This window comes from Corythoichthys intestinalis, chromosome 4, assembly GCF_030265065.1.
Source record: "Corythoichthys intestinalis isolate RoL2023-P3 chromosome 4, ASM3026506v1, whole genome shotgun sequence".
Lineage (NCBI taxonomy): Eukaryota > Metazoa > Chordata > Actinopteri > Syngnathiformes > Syngnathidae > Corythoichthys > Corythoichthys intestinalis.
The window spans coordinates 54,591,251-54,611,353 of NC_080398.1; the positions used below are offsets into that span (position 1 = coordinate 54,591,251).

A 20,103-nucleotide genomic window follows, 5' to 3' on the forward strand; every position below is an offset into this window, starting at 1 on the left:
ACCACTGTATATTTTTCCCCCCAATTTATTACAATTTGTTATAAATTATTCAAAAAAATGTTTGATTGAAGTAATGTTGTTTTGCGGTTGGGCCACATTTTGGCTAGGACATCAAAAAAGAAGTTGCTTCATACAAAAAACTATATTTTCAAAAGAAAAATAATTTCAATCAAAAAAAGAAACATTTTAATCATAGAAAAAAGTTTTTGAATATAAAAAAATATTTGAGACTCAAAAATGTGCATTTGAACGCTTAATTTATCATTTTAAAAAAAGTTTTCTTTGATTTTAGCAATCCTTTTTGTGTTTGGGCCATATTATGGGTAGGGCATTTGTGTCTAAATCATTCAATCCTCCAAAAAGTTGCTTCAATCATAAGAAAAATACTATCAAAGAAAAAAATAATAATAAAAAATAAAATTGCCCTCCCTTCCTTTTTTTTTTTTCTTTTTTTTTTTTTGAAAATGATATGCAAAGCAAATTACCGTCTTAGGTGCTAGTCATAAGATCTGTTCGAAAAATAATTTAGACCCATTATAAAAATATCTTTTTTTGTTCATTTCATTCATTTTTGTTTTTTTTTTTTTTGCTTTACAACTTTATATATATAAAGGGAAGTCAATTACACTACAAAGAGCATGAATGCCCTCTGGTGGAGAAAATAGTTCTTAGTTTGAATAGTGAAGAGTTCCTTCATAATTACTATTTAGAAATTAAAAGGATCATATATCCGGTTTTCAGTGGTCAATCAGTGCCAAATGAAAATTGGGAGAGAGGTTGAAATCCGCACTTTCGAGTCATGTTGAGAGCAACGCTTAATATCAAATACTTCATTCTTTACGGTGCTAAAGACACCACATGATTGAGCAGGCTGGCATGAAGCTAGAACGGCAAGCTTGCGTCTGATTGGTATAATGGAGTCATGTGATTATTGTTGCGACATGTCATTGGTAAAATCGGTAAAGCTACCCCGGTAATACACCAGGCACATCTCTACTCCTGGTATCGCTGGCAAAAAAAAAAAATCTAATATGTAGAAGAAAGAGGATAAATGTAACGACTCTTGTGTAGCGCAAAGTAGCAGAGTAAGAGTAGCTTTTTTTTTTTTTTTCCGCATATCTACTCAAGTAAAAAGTATAGCTTAGTAGAACTACTCTTAGAAGAACATTTTTCTCAAAAAGTTACTCAAGTAAATGTATTGGAATACTGGACTGTCTCAGAAAATTAGAATACACAATATTCTAATTTTTTGAGACAGTCCTGTGTATATATACAGGACTGTCTCAGGAAATTAGAATACACAATATTCTAATTTCCTGACTGTCTCAGGAAATTAGAATACACAATATTCTAATTTCCTGAGACAGTCCTGTATATATACACAGGACTGTCTCAAAAAATTAGAATATTGTGTATTCTAATTTTCTGAGACAGTCCAGTACATGTAATGCGTTACTACCCACCTCTGGTCATCGCGATATGCGGATGCACAAAACTCACATCGCAAGGACATGCGATATTTTATTTATTTTTAACATGTAAACTCATTTTTCTGCTTCACGCTCTTACAATGCCACAACATCTCACCCTCCCTCCCTTTAAGCAGTGCGACCAAACTGTTTTTCCTGTTCACCAATGCAGATACTGTTTGGTACTTAAAGTTAATGATGATTGACAGGTTTGTAGCTTTGATCTGGCCAGAGAAGACTAAGTAGCTCTACAATTAAAGGCACAAATGTGTTAATCATCGCTAAGCTTCTTACACATTAGAGGTAGCCCAGTCTGAAATGTACTGCAGCAACTCATTCATTTTGTAAGTGAGAGGCTATTCTTGGCAGCTTGAGCGTCAAAGCGTAAGTGAATTTGAATGGACTCACTCAATGAAGCATTAAATAAAGACAAGCATTTTTCTACGTTATTCTTGTTTAAAAATATTTCACATAATGAAGGCGGCGTGCATGGGTTTTCTCCAGGTTCCTGCCACATCCCAAAAAGACATGAATGGTATACTGATTGAACACTCCAAATTGTCCATAGGTGTGAGTGTGTGCATGAATGGTTTTGTGTCTATATGTGCCCTGCAACTGGCTGGCACACAGTTCAGGGTGTACACTGCCTTCTGCCTGGAGCTAGCTGTGATAGGCTATAGCACCCCTGCGACCATCGTGAGGATAAGCGGTTCAGAGGATGAATGAATGAATGAATTGGCGTTAAAGGTGATGTAATGAAAAATGTGGGTGCGCCTACATTTTGTCCTGGTGCACCTTAAGAATTTTTTTCTTTTCCATTTTTTTTTTTTTTTTCAAATATCGTTCAGGCCTATCCCAAACAGAGCTATTCAAGTTATCTGGTGAAAATTATTCTTGTTTTAATATCTCAATATAATCGCAATTTATCACAAACCCCCCCCCAAATATCGCCATGATAGTTTTTTCCAATATCGTTCAGGCCTATTCTAGAGTATGTATATTATTTCTTCTATTCGTGTTTAAAATGGCTTTTCAAAAAAGTGATTAAAATTATTGTTCCATGTATTGTATCGTTACCTGCACAAAGTATGATTAAATACAAATTATTACAAACTTTACTGGTTGGTGTTTGCTTGACAGTGTCAAGCAAAGATGTTTTTACCGCCACATGCAGGATAATCTACATATTGCCTTGTTGACCAAAACAAACTTTGTACAAAGATGGAAGCGACACTTGGCCCCTGAGGGTTACTAGTACATATGGCCCCTTCTTGGCCTCTGTTTCAGAAAAATGCAAGAACCGCCACTGTGCACTTATATGCACACTATGACTCAATGGAAATGAACCTACAACGCCCGTGCCAAAATCAGGCAAATGTACCACACTGCTGACAGGGACTATGTTGGTCCTGTTTTTAATGTGCAAGAGCACAGGTCAGTATTTATTTTATTTTTTTAAATAACCAATACATGTACTTTCCCTTATGGTCATTCCATTTGGAACATCAAGACAACTGTGATATTAAAGTATCAGTTTGAGCAGTGAAGTGTGTCGCCTTTCCTATGATAAGTAAATGCTCATTTTAGGTAAACTAATAACAACTTAGATGATAAGATTTTCTGAGTCCAAGACAGCAAATATTTATCAAACTGAATACCCTCCAGTCATCCTCAATTGAAGCTTGCAATACAGTAAAATAAGTTTTTGAAATAATATTTAAAAAAAATTCCCTACATGACAAACCTTATTGGTCGTGTAGATAATCTCTACATTATGCTGGAGGGCAAAATAGAAAAGATATCTTTGAATGCTGTACTGGGTAATTATGCAACATTTTTATCTCTGGTTTTGCCTAAGTATATTTTATATCAATGTGTTGGCCGTGGGTCACTGACTGTACTGTTTGGCTTGTCGCTGATTGACTAACTTCCTGAGGTACTGGCTGATGGCAGATGGCTTCTTGTAGATCATTCGACGGTCTACGTCTTTTATGTGAATATGATGGACTGATTGGTAGGATTCCTCCAGAAACTTCTTTTGAAGCTTGGATACCATCTGGTATGGAAAAAAGATCATTTTGTACAAGTTTGACATGATTGTTCCAACATCAATTCCAGTATACAATATTCAGTATAAAGTGGTACCTATACTTAAAAACATCGCTACATAAAGAATTTTCAGGTTAAGACGTGCCTCAATGGGAAAATATTGCCTTTTGTTACAAAAGAAATTTCAGGGTACGAAGGGCAAAAATACAGTACGGCTGGTACTCACAGCTCCCAGAGTTTACTGAACGTAGCATACTTAGAGCTGCTCCGCCATTGGCTATTGCGTAGCATCTTCCTGGCATCAGTTGACTAATAGGGACCTCTACTGAATGTATATGTGTGTATCCCAGCGTCCTATTCACTCGCCCCTTGTGTTCCGACAGCTTAACATGAGTGTATCTTATTCTTTACTCCTTTATTGTTTTTTTTTTTAAAAAAAATTATTAGTATTATGCATACCTCTGATTTTATGTTTACTGTGCAATATTTTAATTGGAAATGTATTTATTACATGGTTGATGCATTTTTATGCATTATATAAGATTAATGTCTGAATTTTGAGGGGCTTCGAATGGATTAGGGCATTTACAGTGGTATGAAAAAGTATCTGCACCTTTTGGAATTTCTCACATTTCTGCATGAAATCACCATTAAATGTATCTGAGCTTTGTCAAAATCACACAGAAAAAAACTGCTAAACTAAACATTTATAGGTTTTCATTTTTAATGAGGATAGTGCAAACAATGACAGAAAGGGGAAAAATAAGTACAGTAAGTGAACCATCACATTTAATATTTTGTGCCCCCCCTTTGGCAGCAATAACTTCAACCAGACGCTTCCTGTAGCAGCATATCAGTCAGGCACATCGATCAGGACTAATCTTGGCCCATTCTTCTCTACAAAACTGCTGCAGTTCAGTCAGATTCCTGGGATGTCTGGCATGAATCGCTGTCTTTAGGCCATGCCACAGCATTTCAATGGGGTTAAGTCTGGACTGTGACTTGGCAACTCCAGAATGTGAATTTTGTTTTTCTGAAACCATTCTGAAGTTGATTTGCTTCTGTGTTTTGGATCATTGTCTTGTTGTAGCATCAATCCTCTTTTTAGCTTCAACTGTCTGACAGACGGCATCAGGTTTTCCTGCAAAAAATCTTGATAAACTTTTGAATCCATTTTTCCATTTGTGATTATAAGTTGTCCAGGCCCTGAGGTAGCAAAACAGCCCCAAATCCTGATGCTCCCTCCACCATGCTTCACGGTGGGAATGAGGTATTGATGATGGTGAACTGTTCCATTTTTCCTCCACACATGACGTTGTGTGTTACTCCCAAACAATTCAACTTTGGTTTCATCAGTCCACAAAATATTTTGCCAAAACTTCTGTGGAGTGTCCTAGTGCCTTTTTGCACACATTAAACGAGCAACAATGTTTTTAAAGACAGCAGTGGCCTCCTCTGTGGAGTCCTCCCATCAACACCATTCTTGGCCATAGTTTTACATATGGTTGATGTGTGCACAGAGATATTGGACTGTGCTAGTGATTTCTGTAAGTCTTTAGCAGACACACAAGGGTTCTTTTTTACCTCTCTGAGTATTCTGCGCTGAACTCTTGGCGTCATCTTTGGTGGACGGCCACTCCTTGGGACAGAAGCAACAGTGCCAAACTCTCTCCATTTGTAGACAACTTGTCGGACTGTCGATTGATGAACACCTAGACTTTTAGAGATGGGTTTGTATCCTTTCCCAGTTTTATACAAATCAACAAACCTTGATCGCAGGTCTTCAGACAGCTCTTTTGACCGAGACATGATGCATAACAGACAATGCTTCTCATCAAGACAATTCTTACCAAGTGTGTCTTTCATAGTGGGCAGGGCAGCTTTAAAGAGCATACGACACCAGAAAAAAAGTCTTAAATGGCATTATTATGTGAATTAGAATCATATTTTGAGACGATTCGACCATATACAACAATTTAGCAAAGCGCAGATGACGAGAAATTAGTCTTTTAATCTGCCGGTTAGCCACGCCTACAATTATAGGGCTTTAGCGTCCCCAACAGGTGGATGACGTCAGCGGTAGACTAGGCTCATCGGTTTTACTATTCAGCCCATTGAGGGGGAATTGTTCAGAACGAGGAAAACGAGACAAAGAGAGCTGCAAAATGTCATTGTTTCAGTCTCTCTACTCCCAATATTTTTACAGGATATTCTTTTTATCCAAGTATTTTCCCCAATAGCTATATAAATGGCTTGAGAAGGACCAGTCAGCCCGTCGAGGGGGAACTATTCACAATGAGGAAAACGCGACGAAGAGAGCGGCAAAATGTCATTGTTTCTGTCTCTTTACTTCAATATTTTTACAGGATATTCTTTTTATCCAAGTATTTTTCCCCAATAGCTATATAAATGGCTTGAGAAAGACCAGTCAGCCCGTCGAGGGGGAACTATTCACAATGAGGAAAACGCGACGAAGAGAGCGGCAAAATGTCATTGTTTCTGTCTCTTTACTTCAATATTTTTACAGGATATTCTTTTTACCCAAGTACTTTCCCCAATTGCTAAATAAATGGCATGGTCATGACAAATAACTTGTGCTAAATGGAATATAAAATAATAAAAATCCATTTATTCAAGACGACATGGCAAAATTACTCCATAATGGTCAAAACAGTCGACTTTACCTTTACTGTCACACCTGCCGAACGATATTTTATGACACCTAAATCGGACATATGTCATTTCCCTTCCTCGGCTTCGGAGAATGTAAACAGACCAGAAGGAGTGACAGCTAGCCGACATGCTAACCCGAACCGAGGGATGTTTCAAAGTCTTCGAAGTGGAAAATCACACATAACTAGCCTGGATTATTTGACATGACGACCTGGTTGTCGAGTTTCTTTGCGGATCGGCAAACCGCCCGGCGGAGAGCAATTTACAGTTCGTTTTCTGGAGGAGGGTGGCTGGAATTGTTGTGTAGCTAACGTGCTAACTGCTAATGAGCGTGAGGATAGCTTTTTACATGCCTATCAATGATCAAACGTAAGTAGTCCTTTATTTAAAGGAATTTTATAGTGTTTACTTTGTAATCACTGTATTCGTATTTGACATAATACAAAACAAGATGTTTACTCACTTCCTTGTAAGTCCAATGGTCCCACAGTAAATATCCACGGTGAATGGGAACCTTTTGAAACTCCAAAAAGGCGCATACGCCTCTCCCGCATACAGAATGATTTTTCTGCAGCCGTTTGGCTGGCGTGATGCAAAAAATAAAAGTATTAATCCGCAAAATCAGCTGAATCCTTCGTCCTCATACACAACAGTACACTGTAGCGTGAAGAGGACGTCTTCTACCGTACACGTCACAGCGCCCTCCTCCTCAATGCGAGACCGAAGCCGGAAGTCACTCATTTTCCTGGCGCGGGATTCAAAAAACTAAATAAATATAGCGATCGCTTCCACACACATCCAAGCGGTCCATATCATTCAGGAGCATAAAATACCGCGTGTATTATGAAATAAACATGCTTTTTCGTGTCACAAGCACTTTAAACAACTCATCAGTGATTGGGCACACACCTGACTTAAATTGTTTGGTAAAAATTGGTTTCAATTACTCTTTAGGGAGAAGGTTCACTTAATTATTTTTCCCCCTTCTGTCATTATTTGCATGCCATCCTCATTAAAAATTGAAAACCTATAAATGCTTGGGTGGTCTTAGTTAAAGCAGACACCGTTTTTACATCTGTGTGATTTTGACAAAGATCAGATCACATTTGATGGTGATTTTATGCAGAAATGTGAGAAATTCCTAAAGGTTCAGCTACATTTTCATACCACTGTACATGGAATACTTTCGGAATTTTCAGGTTACGAAATTACTTCCTGAAACAATCAATTTCATAAGTAGAGGTACCCCTGTAATGTAAAATGGAATTTCCCAGTAAACTGACTCACTTTATTCAAGTGATGTGGGATTTTCTGGTCAAAGCAATCCCCGGTGATCACGCTGACTGAGGTCCTGCTGGAGAGGGGCTTATATCTCGTAATGTCCCTTAAAAACATTTTTCAATTAATTATTCCCTTTTAAACCATCTTATATAAAAAGAAATGTCTTTCTCACTATGTTTACCTTACTTGAGCTGCACTTTCATTCATAAAGTAATGTTCATCCACAGAACTACTCTGATGGGCAGGGTTACTTAAAAAGTATTTCTGGTGAAGACAAAAAGGCGGGTCATTGTAAACAAACAATAAGATTAAAATGGCAGAGCAAGTGTTAGTTCTAAATTACAGAGCCTACCACAAAAAAAACATCTAATGCAATCAGATCAGCTGATGATAATGCAGCAGCAAACGTCTATTTAAGTTCAGTTCAACAGTAGTTCTAGCACATGCTCTTGAGATATGAATTTCATGCTCTATTGAGTTTCGCAAGCTTGTACGCCCATTACAACCTCCACTAGCTTGTCCAAAAACCTTTTCTTCAACCTTGGAAAATTCAAGCACAATGATGTGCTTATCTCCTTGGCAACAACTGTAATACTTGAAAAGCTGAAATAGGTCCCACATCGCAACTGCCATCAAATTGTGGGTGGGAGGCTGGCAGCAGGGAACAAGGAGACGAGAGCAACCGCTTAGATTCACTCACAAGCAGACGTCATTGCATCATGAAGATAGTGGATATGGAGGTTTGAACCCTTCAAATGTCACACTTGTTCTTTCCATTGAGAGTAATAAGAGTAAGAGAATTACTAAAACCCTCCATGGAAATAATACTGTTTTGTTTGATAAGATTATGGAGGTTTTCATTTGAAAATATTGAATATTTTAGCTGTAGTGTCATTACCTTGTTGGTTATATTATATTTTACACTAACTTGAGTTACAATATGTCCCTGCTCTGCACAAAATACACGAAATGCTAAGATAAACAGTCTGCGTACAGAGAGCCTAACATCAAAAGCAAATGCATTTAGGACCTAAATAATGCACAAATGTGCAAATCTGCTTTTTTTTTTTTTTTTTTTTTTTATGTGGCAGATATGTCTACTGTGTGTACACCCTAAAAATATTAACATTCCCAAGCAAAAAAACATAATCTGCCATATCCAGCAAAGATGTTTCGTTTTATATTCACGGCCTGTGCCTTGCAAACTGTACATGTCATCGACTGGCTTTAAAACATTAGAATATATATCAAGAGGCATTGCATTGGTGGCAAGTAGCGTCTCCAGGAACATGTATAATTCTCATGCTTTTAAAAATTACATCTGGTATTGTCCTCGTTCCAAATTCATATTTTCTGAAAGCATGAAAACAAAAGGCCCTGCATCTTCCAGGGGTGAGGCATAGCAATGATCCATCTTGCAATAGTACCACCATGTGGTGGAATAGAAGTACTGGATACGTTTGAAACAAGCACTCCATGTCCTCATTTATTTCCAATGTTTTAAAAAGACCTAAAAAACAAGGTTCAATGTCATTTTCATCCCTCCAAATAAGGCATTTTGTTTCATATTCAGTCCCAAAACACATCATAATCTATTTCTTTGCCTTTTTTCTCCAGAGTTGACTAATCAATATCATGTCCTGTGGGGAATGCTCTTATGTGCCTTGTGTTGTAGTGTGTGTTCAAGAGTGTGCATTAGCCTGACCTGCCTCTGGATGATCTCCGCAGAGACATTTTCTTTGATAGTTGGTTCAATGGCTCCCAGGATAATCAGCAAGCGGCTCAGCCCAGAAGCCGCTGAAAACTGCTTGGCTTGAAGGGACGGCAGCAGCTTACCATACCTGGCAAAAATAAATAAGAGAGAGAAAATCTCTCATGGTTTGCATGAACCTCACAAAACCTCAACATTCCAGCAGGTTTTAGCTTTTAAATAATTTTGTACCCATACTTAAGTTTAAAAAAATGCTCAATTCCATCACCATATTTGTTTTTCTTATCTGCAGTGCATGGAAAAAAGGGATCAAAGAGGTTACCGGTAAACAAATATGTGAAAACACAGTTTAAAATTGTAATCATCGTTCCCACAATATTTAGCATAGCCTGGGGCCGCACGACATCATCTGTAAGGACTTGAGCATTGGAGCTAGAACATGAACGGTTGGATTAAATGGGTACACGGTTTCAAATCTAAATAAGGACAGAAATGTAAAAATTGCAACTGGTTATAGCAGAGGCATAAACTTCATAATTATATTGATGGGACAGATTCCCCAGACACTGCGGCATGCCTTTTTGTAGGGGACCTTCCCACACTCCGCTTCAGTTATTTGCAGTGGGTCTTCGTTCTTCTCAAACACATGCAGCAACCAAATGCCGGATTTAGGTTGAAAAAGTACGAAAGCTGTACCACATACAAACAGAAAGGATTGTCTCAGGAGTGATTTGTTCAAGGATTCAAGGTAATTATTATATTTTTCGTACCATGCATGCATTTTGAAACGTTGTGAAAAAAAATCAATGGGAAAAATTGGCCGCTACAGCATTGTCGTTATACTTCGCGATATTTACGTAAAACAAATGCTAACTGCCTGTTTTTTTTGTTTTTTTTTTGCTTTTAACAAATTGAGACTGTTTTACGTCCATATCTATAAAGAATTCAGGGATTTAAGCATTTATTCACAAGAATTTCAACGTAAAAAGCTCTTTGTGGTGATAAGGCGGCGTCACAGTACGTTAAAGACTAGCAGCACATTCGACATATTTACGTAAAATAAATGCTAACTGCCTGTTTTTTTGTTGTTGTTTTCTTTTTTTGTCTTTTAACCAAGAATCGAGACTGTTTTACATCCATATCTATAAAGAATTCAGGGATTTAAGCATTTATTCACAAGAATTTTAACGTAAAAAGCTCTTTGTGGTGATAAGGGGGCACCACAGTGGCTTACAGACTAGCAGCACATTCGACATATTTACGTAAAATAAATGCTAACCACGTTTTTTTTTTTTTTTTTGCTTTTAACCAAGAATCCACACTGTTTTACATCCATATCTATGAAGCAGGCATAGCCAACGTCGGTCCTCGAGGGCCCCTGTCCAGCTTGTTTTCCATGTCTCCCTCCTCCAACACACCTGACTCAAATAATCAGGATAGTTATCAGGCTCCTGCAGAGCTTACTGATGAGCTAATCATTTGATTCAGGTGTTTTACAGGAGGGAGACATTGAAAACAAGTTGGATAGGGGCCCTCGAGGACCGACGTTGGCTACCCCTGCTATAAAGAATTCAGGGATTTAAGCATTTATTCACAAGAATTTCAACGTAAAAAGCTCTTTGTGGTGATAAGGCGGCGCCACAATGGCTTAAAGACTAGCAGCACATTCGACATATTTACCTAAAATAAATGCTAACTGCCTGTTTTTTTTTTCTTCTGCTTTTAACCAAGAATCGAGACTGCTTTACATCCATATCTATAAAGAATTCAGGGATTTAAGCATTTATTCACAACAATTTTCAATGTAAAAAGCTCTTTATGGTGATCAGGCGGCATCACAGTACCTTAACTCGTTCACTCCCAGCCATTTTCACCAGAGCAAGGCCCTTCGCTCCCTGCTGTTTTTCTGGATTTTGACTGATTTTGCAAGGCCCACAGAAAATTATTTTCTATTGCTATATAAACATGGAACCCACCAAAAGAAAGATTAGACTCTTCTTTCAGCGGAAAAAAAGTAAGTTCATATCTTTTTTCCATTCTTTAGAAATCAGCATTAGAAAATAGCTTAGTTTGAGCAATTTTCCAATTCCTGATGAAAAAACGGAGAAAATGAGTTTTTTGTAAACGCATACATTTCAAACACAACTTTGACTTTAACCAAGCTATTTTTTGCATTAGTTACATCCCAAACATCTGAATAATGTTTTTCTTTTACAAAATACCATGAACAATCAGACAAATAGAGCTTTTGATGGCAAAGTAACAATTTATTCACACATAACTACTGAGAGATGACGGTTTGTCGCCGAGATGACGCCTTTTTTCCTCATCGTTGTCTATCTCACAAAGATGGATTATTTTTGCGTTCTGCGGGGTCTGCTCGGCGAGCCGCTGCACTGGGGATCTCACTCGTTTTGCTCGGTCGTCCAGCGCCTGGCCTCCCAGGCGTCCTCTCGGTTGTTTTGTTCGGTCGGAGCGCCACCTGGCATCATGCCGCCAGTGCTCCGACCATGCTGCCCGGCCGTTCACTGCTGTTGAATCGGGTTGCCTTGTCTTACAAATCTGCACTACTGCCCTCCAGTGGCCAGTTTTATTGCTTTAAAATGGGTTTGGAGCGTTGTTCTTCGTTTCTCAGATGGAGCGGAAGCAATATATGCTTCTTATTAACAAAACAAAAAAAAGAACGCAAAAGACGTATAAATACGTTTTGGGGACAGTGAAGCATTTAAAAATAGAACGTATTTATACGTTTATGGGAGCAAATGAGTTAAAGACTAGCAGCACATTCGACATATTCACGTAAAATAAAAGCTAACTGCCCGTTCTTTTTTGCTTTTAACCAAGAAGCGAGACTGTTTTAGGTCCGTATCTACAAGTATAAAGAATTCAGGGATTTAAGCATTTATTCACAAGAATTTTCAATATAAAAAGCTCTTTGTCTGTGTTTCCACTCAGTCATCTTTCACGAATGGGCCCCACGCCCCGTGTCCCGTGAATACATTATGAAGTCTATGGCAGAGGCGGGTCTGCTTGTTGGCAACTGTCAAAGTTTCCTTGAGCATAGCATCCTATACACTCCCTCCCCTCTATCACTTAGAATTTGTCTTTGCATGCCAACTTAGCAACTTGAGTATTCAGACTGATGAAAAATCTAGTGACTTTTCATGGGTTTTGGTCAATAAGGGAGATAATTACATATCCAGACTGTGAGTGAATGGCAGTCGCGCAGAGTTGTCACTGGTTGATTTCATCGCCACCGATCCAGTGTGCCTTAAGTTAACATTGTACTTAGGCAATAAGTAAGGTGGATCCACAGGGGAAAAAAACAGAAGCAGAGCCTGTTTCCACTTCACGGTATGGAAAGAAAATAGGGATTTATCCCTAAGTCAAGGTATCTTTGAGCACTTGTGAAACAGAACTTGGTATACAGCCTCAAGCAGGACCAAGTGCTTGAGCTGGCAAAAAGTTATTTAAAGCTTTAAAGTAGCCAACTTAAATTTATAAGTCAGAGCCTTGTGAATACTGTAAGCTCACAATACAGCTAGAAATCATATTCCTATTGGAGTACGTTGTTAAAAATGGCATTGAATTAATTGCTATAACTTCTGTAAGTAGTTAACATTTTAGATATTTAACATTTTCCTGAATATCTAGTCATTGACCAAAATCTATTTTAACATGTACATTTCTTTTTTAGTTAAAATTGACGATGCATGCATTTGATTTCTTTGTTTACATTTCAACAGCTGCAACTAACGATTATTTTTAGCTTCACAATTTAACTTGAAGTTGTTTTAGGCATGTTGTAACAATGAAGACAAAATGGAGGGTATTTCCTTTAAAAATAATATTTTATTACAGCTTCCTGACTTAACTTTAGTCTACAACTGCACTATTTTAAGTGCATAAAAATTGTTAAAAGTTTTCAATGAAGGTTCTGGGTATAAAACATAACAAGAATTTATCTGTATACAAAACAGACAAAAGTCCTGTTCATTCAATTAAAAAGTTCTGCTGATTGACTTTTTTTTCTTGTGGGCAAAACACTGATATGAATTGTGTCAATGACATTTATTTTCTTAAAACAAACTAAACAAAATCGAATTTGGAGGAGGCAGACTGTAATGAATCAGTTTTCTTTATCAAATAGTTGTTCATAAATACAATCCAAATCTAATTTCAAAGCACAATCACTTGTATGACAATTTAGAGTTTAGGTTTGTGTTGAAACAAATCTCTAAGCTGTTCTGTGTATGGATTTATGTGTGTGGTTTCTTTACAAAAAGAAATTTGAACTCACGTGCTAATATGCTTCTCCAAAACAATACAAAAGGACACTTAAGACATTGATTAGCATAATCGCTAACTAGGTTAGCGCTCCGTGCCAGTGCTTAATTTGTAAATCATAAGATGCCGGAACGCAAAGTACATATGACAGCGCAGGGATGACGACACGGGGACAGGTCCCGGAACATATGCAGAAAATGGTGCTGAAAACAAAGCCCACTTGCCATGCTGCGGGAATTTTGGTTTTTTTCTTTCTTTTCTCTGTGCTTTTCTGACTAATTTTAAACCATCTTCCTTCTTTTTGAAAAAAGACAGTAAATGCAACTGTCTTTTTGGCATGTTGAAATACCGTTTGATCCTGGCTGCTTGTGCCCCAGATGCCGCAAATTTCATTTTTTTTTTGTTTTGTTTTTTTGTCAGGGGCGTGATTTGTTGCTCCAGCTTTTCAGTGCATCAACAAATCTCCGACTCTTTCAAATGACGGTAAATTTTTATAAACAACATGCAATTCTTGGGATTTGTTGTGTAAATTAATTTATGCATATTATTATTTTATTTTATACTGAAATGTCCGTAACTGTGTGTAATATTCTGATGTTTTCCGAGGCACTCTGAAGTGCACGCAACATTACTGTTGTTTTGGACACGTGATGCGGGAGTGCGATAGAGAGGCACAGCCTGCCGAGAGCCCCAAGCTGTGTTCGTACTGAGCACATGTGTTAATAAAGAAACAAAGTTGTCAGCACGCCGTGTGTTCAATACTTTTGTCAACAAAAAGCTCAAAACATGAAACTATGCATGATCCGTTTAAGAGACGCTGGGACTGGAGATCTGTGAGTAGTAGGAAGCGAGGAGGAGATGAGCGAGAAGCAAAGTTCGCGGATGAATCTGGCGGCAGTTATAGTCCGCTATTATTTTGTTTATGTTTTCTTATTGCTGCCACAATAAATTGGAGAAAGCCATCAACGACTCCTCTCCTTCTTTCCACCCAACGTTTTTATATTATTATTATTTTATATGCACGAGAGGTGCCAGATCTGGCCAAATAAGTCCCAGAACACAGGGAGGCCAAAATCAAGAGGTGCCGGATCTTGTTCCGGTAGAACGTCTCATCAGCAAAGAATACAAACAATACAATTGATTTCATTTACTCACCTCTGACAGAGGCACACTGGATCTGACAATACAAAAGACAATCTAATTCTCGTATTATTGATCAAGCAACCCAACCTGAGTGTAGCAGTGAGCTTTCTCTTGCTCTAAACACTGGTGCACGACCAGCCTCACGTTACACACAAACAAGGACCCAAATGGAACTGCTCATAGCTGCCGGCAAAAATCGATGATTAAATTTATTGGCAACTAATTTGTTAATCTATTTAATCTATTAGTTGTTGCAGTCTTACATTTCATTTAGTAATTTTGGGGTTACAGTAGATCAATTCTACGGTTTATTAAGTTCTTTAAAGACTCCTTCCAAACTAGTAAAAACAGTACTTACCGAACTTATAAAATTGAACATTAATGCAACACTCCGCATTATTTATGTTAGAGTTGAACGATATCGGAAAAAAATACCATTGCAACTTTTGCGGGATTTACAATGTATTGTGATAATACAACTAGAAAATTTTTCACCAGATGACTTGAATAGCTCTGTTTGGTGAGACAATGGTTGACTCACTATGACCATATATATAATACCATTTAATCCAAACTAAGGGAGTTCATCTATGAATGATGAAGATTGCTGTATATAAAACAGTTCCCGGAGGCCATTACGCTGCAAACTTGCAACTTTTATGAAGCAAAAGAAAAGTTTATGTGTTCAAAAAAATAAAAATAAACACCTCCTGTGATAAGACTATTGCGCATGCGCAAATCGTGATGGCGTCGTTCAAATGATATATTGTGCAGGCCTAATTTATGTTGCACTAAAGGCAACTGGACATTGGAAACAGGTATGATTGATTGTTGCAAAGCACTATTATGGGAGATCGTGAGGTCTTACAAGACTTTTGCAGTCAGAAATGCAAAACTTTCTCAGCAAAAAATGAATAAATAAGTAAAGAGGGAAAAAGCATTTGACTGGGGAATGAAAAAATCATTTTTTTTGTGTGGTGAAAGAAGAAGAGCACTGCAATTTTGTAACTCAGGAGACCTAATCGGTCTTAGCTCACTGGTGCTCTGAATTGGCTGGTCTCAGCCGGTGGAGCCCAGTCAATGTTGCCATGCGCTCTCTGTCGCCAACTCTGTGCCAAGCAGCACAGCCTGCCTCTAAATGCTGCCAACACACCGTAGATCATCCACCAAGCACTGCGGGACAGTCGTCCCTGTCTTATTCCTGAACTGGGCCAGACTTTCAGCACTTTGGATCCAAATTTTTAGCAATCGTTTGACTTTTATGAAGGAGGAAGTAATTGTACTCACTAAATTGCATTTTGCAGCTTGGACATGAGTAGTTGTCCAGAAAAATTCAATTAAAGATTTAAGGGCTGTCAGGATTTCCCTGACATTCTTGAGTAAACAACAAAATTTAATATGAATTAAGAATAATGTAAGATGTAAATAATAATAATAACAATGTAAGACTGATATAGGCAAGCACTGTGTCTCACAGGTAGTGCTTTTAATATCTAAAATAAATTAATAAAATAGTCATTCCAGAATGAAATCGTCATTCAAAATAAACAATAATTACAAAAACAAAAGGGAAAAAAATGAATTTGATTAGTCCTACTCCACTTAAAATTGTTAATGAATCAACTCAGCGGCTTTATCATGAAGCGCTGACTAGAGTCCAGAATTGGGTAGAAACGCGTTACAATTACTCGGTTACATATACTTTAACTTTTTGAGAAAAATTTACTTCTTACAGTAGTTTTACCACAAAATGCTTTTCACTTTTATTTGAGTAGATTTGTGTGGAAACACTACTCTTACTCCACTACTTTGGGCTACACTAAAGTCATTACATTTTTCGTCTTTAATCTTCATATTGACTTTATTTTTGCCAGAGAGGCCGACAGTGGCCGTCTCAGTTTCGCCAATGAGACGTCGAAACATATAACCGCATGGCTTCATAATACCAATCCGAAGTACAGTGGTACCTCTATATATGATGTTAATTCGTTCCAGGACCTTGTTTGTAAGTCGAAATGGTCGTATGTCGAGCAGGAGTTTCCCATAAGAATACATTATAATTGCATTAATTCGTTCCACAGAACGAAAAGCTACACTAAATTCTTACTGAATACTGATATTAGTATTGCAAATAGCAATTACAACGAGCAAAACAAATAAATTATTAATAAAAAATGCAATAATAATAATAATAATTAGAGGTGTGCAAAATTTCCGATTCTTAGATTATTCGCGATTCGGCCGTGGAAGATTCGAGAACGATTCACAAACATCCAAATTCCGATTATTGAAATATGCCAAGTAAAGCGGAAGTACAACACACTCAGCGCGCCGCGCAGTCATTGAGCAACGGAGCGAGACTAGCTAAACATCATGCTTCTCATTACCCGGCCCCTCGGGTAATGCGAATGCTCAACTCACGGCTCTAGCTCAACTAATGCCACGAGATAAAAAAAACACAACAACATACCTGACTCCTGCTGAAAAGCTGCTACAAAAGTACGTCATCCACATAATGTTACGGTAGATATCATTTATATAGGACTAGATGCACTACGGTAGCGGTAGCGTTAGCAGCGCATCTACAAAAAGCTAGATGCGGACGTAGTAAACGGCCGCCATCTTAAAGCAGTCCACTTCCCTGCAAGGCTGTTGTAGCGAACCTTCCAAGCAAATCTAATTAACTTTTTATCTAAAATACTCCTAAATCGGTAAAATATTGACTTGAATCTATCTTTAAAATAGTTTTAAAACTTTCACATGTCGAAAGTAGACAAAAGGGAAATTATGGATTAACGGTAGCAATTTTAACAACTTTAACGGTTGATTCACAACTTTAAATTAATTGAATGTAGTTTAAAGCTGCTGATACAGAATGGGGACTGGAGTTTTTTATTTACTGTTATTTTTGTATATTTGTTTACTGCTATATGTTAATTTGATACTGAAATAGTAGTTTGGTTTAGCCTGAGAGTATTTTTGAACATTTTTGGAAGTAATGTACAAAACATTGAAAAAAAAAAGAGAAAAAAAAAAAGGAGGGGGGTGCATCAATAATCGTTTTAGAATCGAATCGGAGCATCTGAATCGTAATCGTAATCGAATCGTTAGGTGCCCAAAGATTCCCAGCTCTAATAATAATATAATAATAGTAATAATAATATTAAAAGCTGTAATAATATAACAAACCGGGTTCTAATGTGACGGACGCTTTTTGCTGTACCTGAACTTGACTGAACGTGGCTGACTTGATGGAGTGAGCCTTTTTACTTTCGTTTTGTTTATCTGCTGCGGTGGACACTGGGCGTGTTGTGTTGCACAAGTTGATGGAATAAATGATTAGAAACCTGACAAAGCTGGCGATTTCTTTGGCGATGTTACCACAATAATAATTGCCACCTTAACTTATAAAGACTGGCGAACGGAGGAGGACCGCCGAGATCATAGACCGTCTACGGCTGTGTTGCTGAGCCATATCACAGATCCGCACTCCACGCTCATATTATTCTATCATATCCATCTTCATGTCAATGGTAAGCATCACTTTTTTCTTTTTTTTTCACCACCTGCACTAACATGGTTGGAACCCATGTTGATTTCTCTCACAAGAAAATATGCCATGCGGGCAAACAAAGGGACTGCGGTGCTGTCATAGATCGTCGTATTTAGAGCATGTCGTCGGATGTAGAAATAAATGGCGAGTCAAATTTTACGTCGGATGTCGAAAAGATCGTGTGTCGAAGCGATCGTATGTCGAGGTGCCACTGTAAAAGTGTTTGCTCTCCACTGGAGTGCACTCATGCGCTTTGGATGGGTGATGTTTCATACAGTTGTTCTGGTCTGAATTAGATGATTTTTGTGTCATCTTTTTGGCCTCATGTAATAGGTTATAGTACAGTATAATAATAACAGCTTATATAGATTAAGTTATGCTGAGAAAAAAAAACATTTGAAAGAAATCTGACATTGTAAGCAGTTACAATGCTACTCGTTACTTGAGTATTCTTTTCAACTGATACTTTTTTACTTGTACTTCAGTAAGTTTTTGTATGACTACTTTTAGTTGCGCAATACAGATACAGATACAGATACAGATAATAGAAGTACAGTGGTACCTCGACGAACGATCGCTTCGACACACGATCTTTTCGACATCCGACATAAAACTTGACTCGCCATTTGTTTCTACATCCCACGACATGCTCGAAATACGACGATATGACAGCACCGCAAATGAACGCATGGCAGATTTTCTTCTGTGAGAAATCAACACAGGTTTCCAAAAAGTTGGTACAGTTGGTGAAACAAGGAAAAAAGTGATGCTTACCTTTGAAATGAAGATGCAAATTATAGAAAAATATGTGCGTGGGGTGCGCATCCGTGAACTGGCACAACAATACAGCCCCACGGTCCTCTTCCAACCACCGTTCGCCAGTCTTTATAAGTTAAGGTGACAACTACTATTGTGGTAACATCGCCAAGGAAATCGCCAGCTTTGTCACGTTTATATCATTTATTTAAGAACTTATCCAGCACAAAACGCCCATTGTCCTCCGCAGTTGACTGTGCTCTCAAGAAAACGAAAGTATCTCTACCGCACCGACCTATCTCACTGTGACGTCAGCCCCGCCGTGCGTTCAGGAACAGCAAAAAGTGTCCGCCACATTAGAATCCGATTCGTTACATTATTTACAGGAATAATTATTAATTATTATTATTATTATTATATTATTCCGATTTTTATTTATAACATATTTGTTTGCTATGTTTAATTGCCATTTGTAATAGTACCAGCTAGGGTTGTTCCGATCATGTTTTTTTGGTCCCGATCCGATCCGATCGTTTAGTTTGAGTATCTGCCGATCCCGATATTTCCCGATCCGATTGCTTTTTTTTTTTTTGCTCCCGATTCAATTCCAATCATTCCAGATAATTTTTCCCGATCATATACATTTTGGCAATGCATTAAGAAAAAAATGAATAAAACTCGGACGAATATATACATTTAACATACAGTACATAAGTACTGTATTTGTTTATTATGACAATAAATCCTCAAGATGGCATTTACATTATTAACATTCTTTCTGTGAGAGGGATGCACGGATAGAAAGACTTGTAATTCTTAAAGGATAAATGTGACTTTGTATATTGTGACTAAATATTGCCATCTAGTGTATTTGTTGAGCTTTCAGTAAATGATACTGTAGCCGTTAAACTGTTCTGCCCAAATGCATGATGGGATGTGCAACCATGACTGTGCGTAGTGGTACCAATTGATATATCTTCTCTGCGTTGGGAAATAACATAGGGTGTTAAGAAAAAGATCAGTTACTACCTTTCTTCCCCACATTGCTTCCCACGATATTTCTAATCGTAGGGAGAGGGATTGTAAGGCTTTAGCCAATTAAAAAAAGGCTCCAAAGGCTGCCAAAATTCACTCTACTCATTATACGCTGCCTTTTAGCTCAATATATAGGTAAAACGGCG

General features: G+C 37.7%; 1 protein-coding gene across 2 annotated transcripts in view; it reads right to left on the reverse strand.

The window, feature by feature from the left end:
- Positions 1-1,455: 1,455 nt before the first annotated feature.
- Positions 1,456-20,103, reverse strand: part of si:dkey-122a22.2 (uncharacterized) — a 70,485-nt gene continuing 51,837 nt past the window's right edge. The window contains exons 8-11 of one of the 2 annotated variants that reach the window (XM_057834214.1): positions 9,178-9,313; positions 7,654-7,736; positions 7,479-7,575; positions 1,456-3,525 (exon numbers count right to left, since the gene is read on the reverse strand). In XM_057834214.1, coding sequence (XP_057690197.1) covers positions 3,358-3,525; positions 7,479-7,575; positions 7,654-7,736; positions 9,178-9,313 — 484 coding nt within the window. In that variant the 3' untranslated portion in view covers positions 1,456-3,357. The remainder of the gene's footprint in view (positions 3,526-7,478; positions 7,576-7,653; positions 7,737-9,177; positions 9,314-20,103) is intronic. The other variant, XR_009062985.1, reaches the window with a different exon arrangement.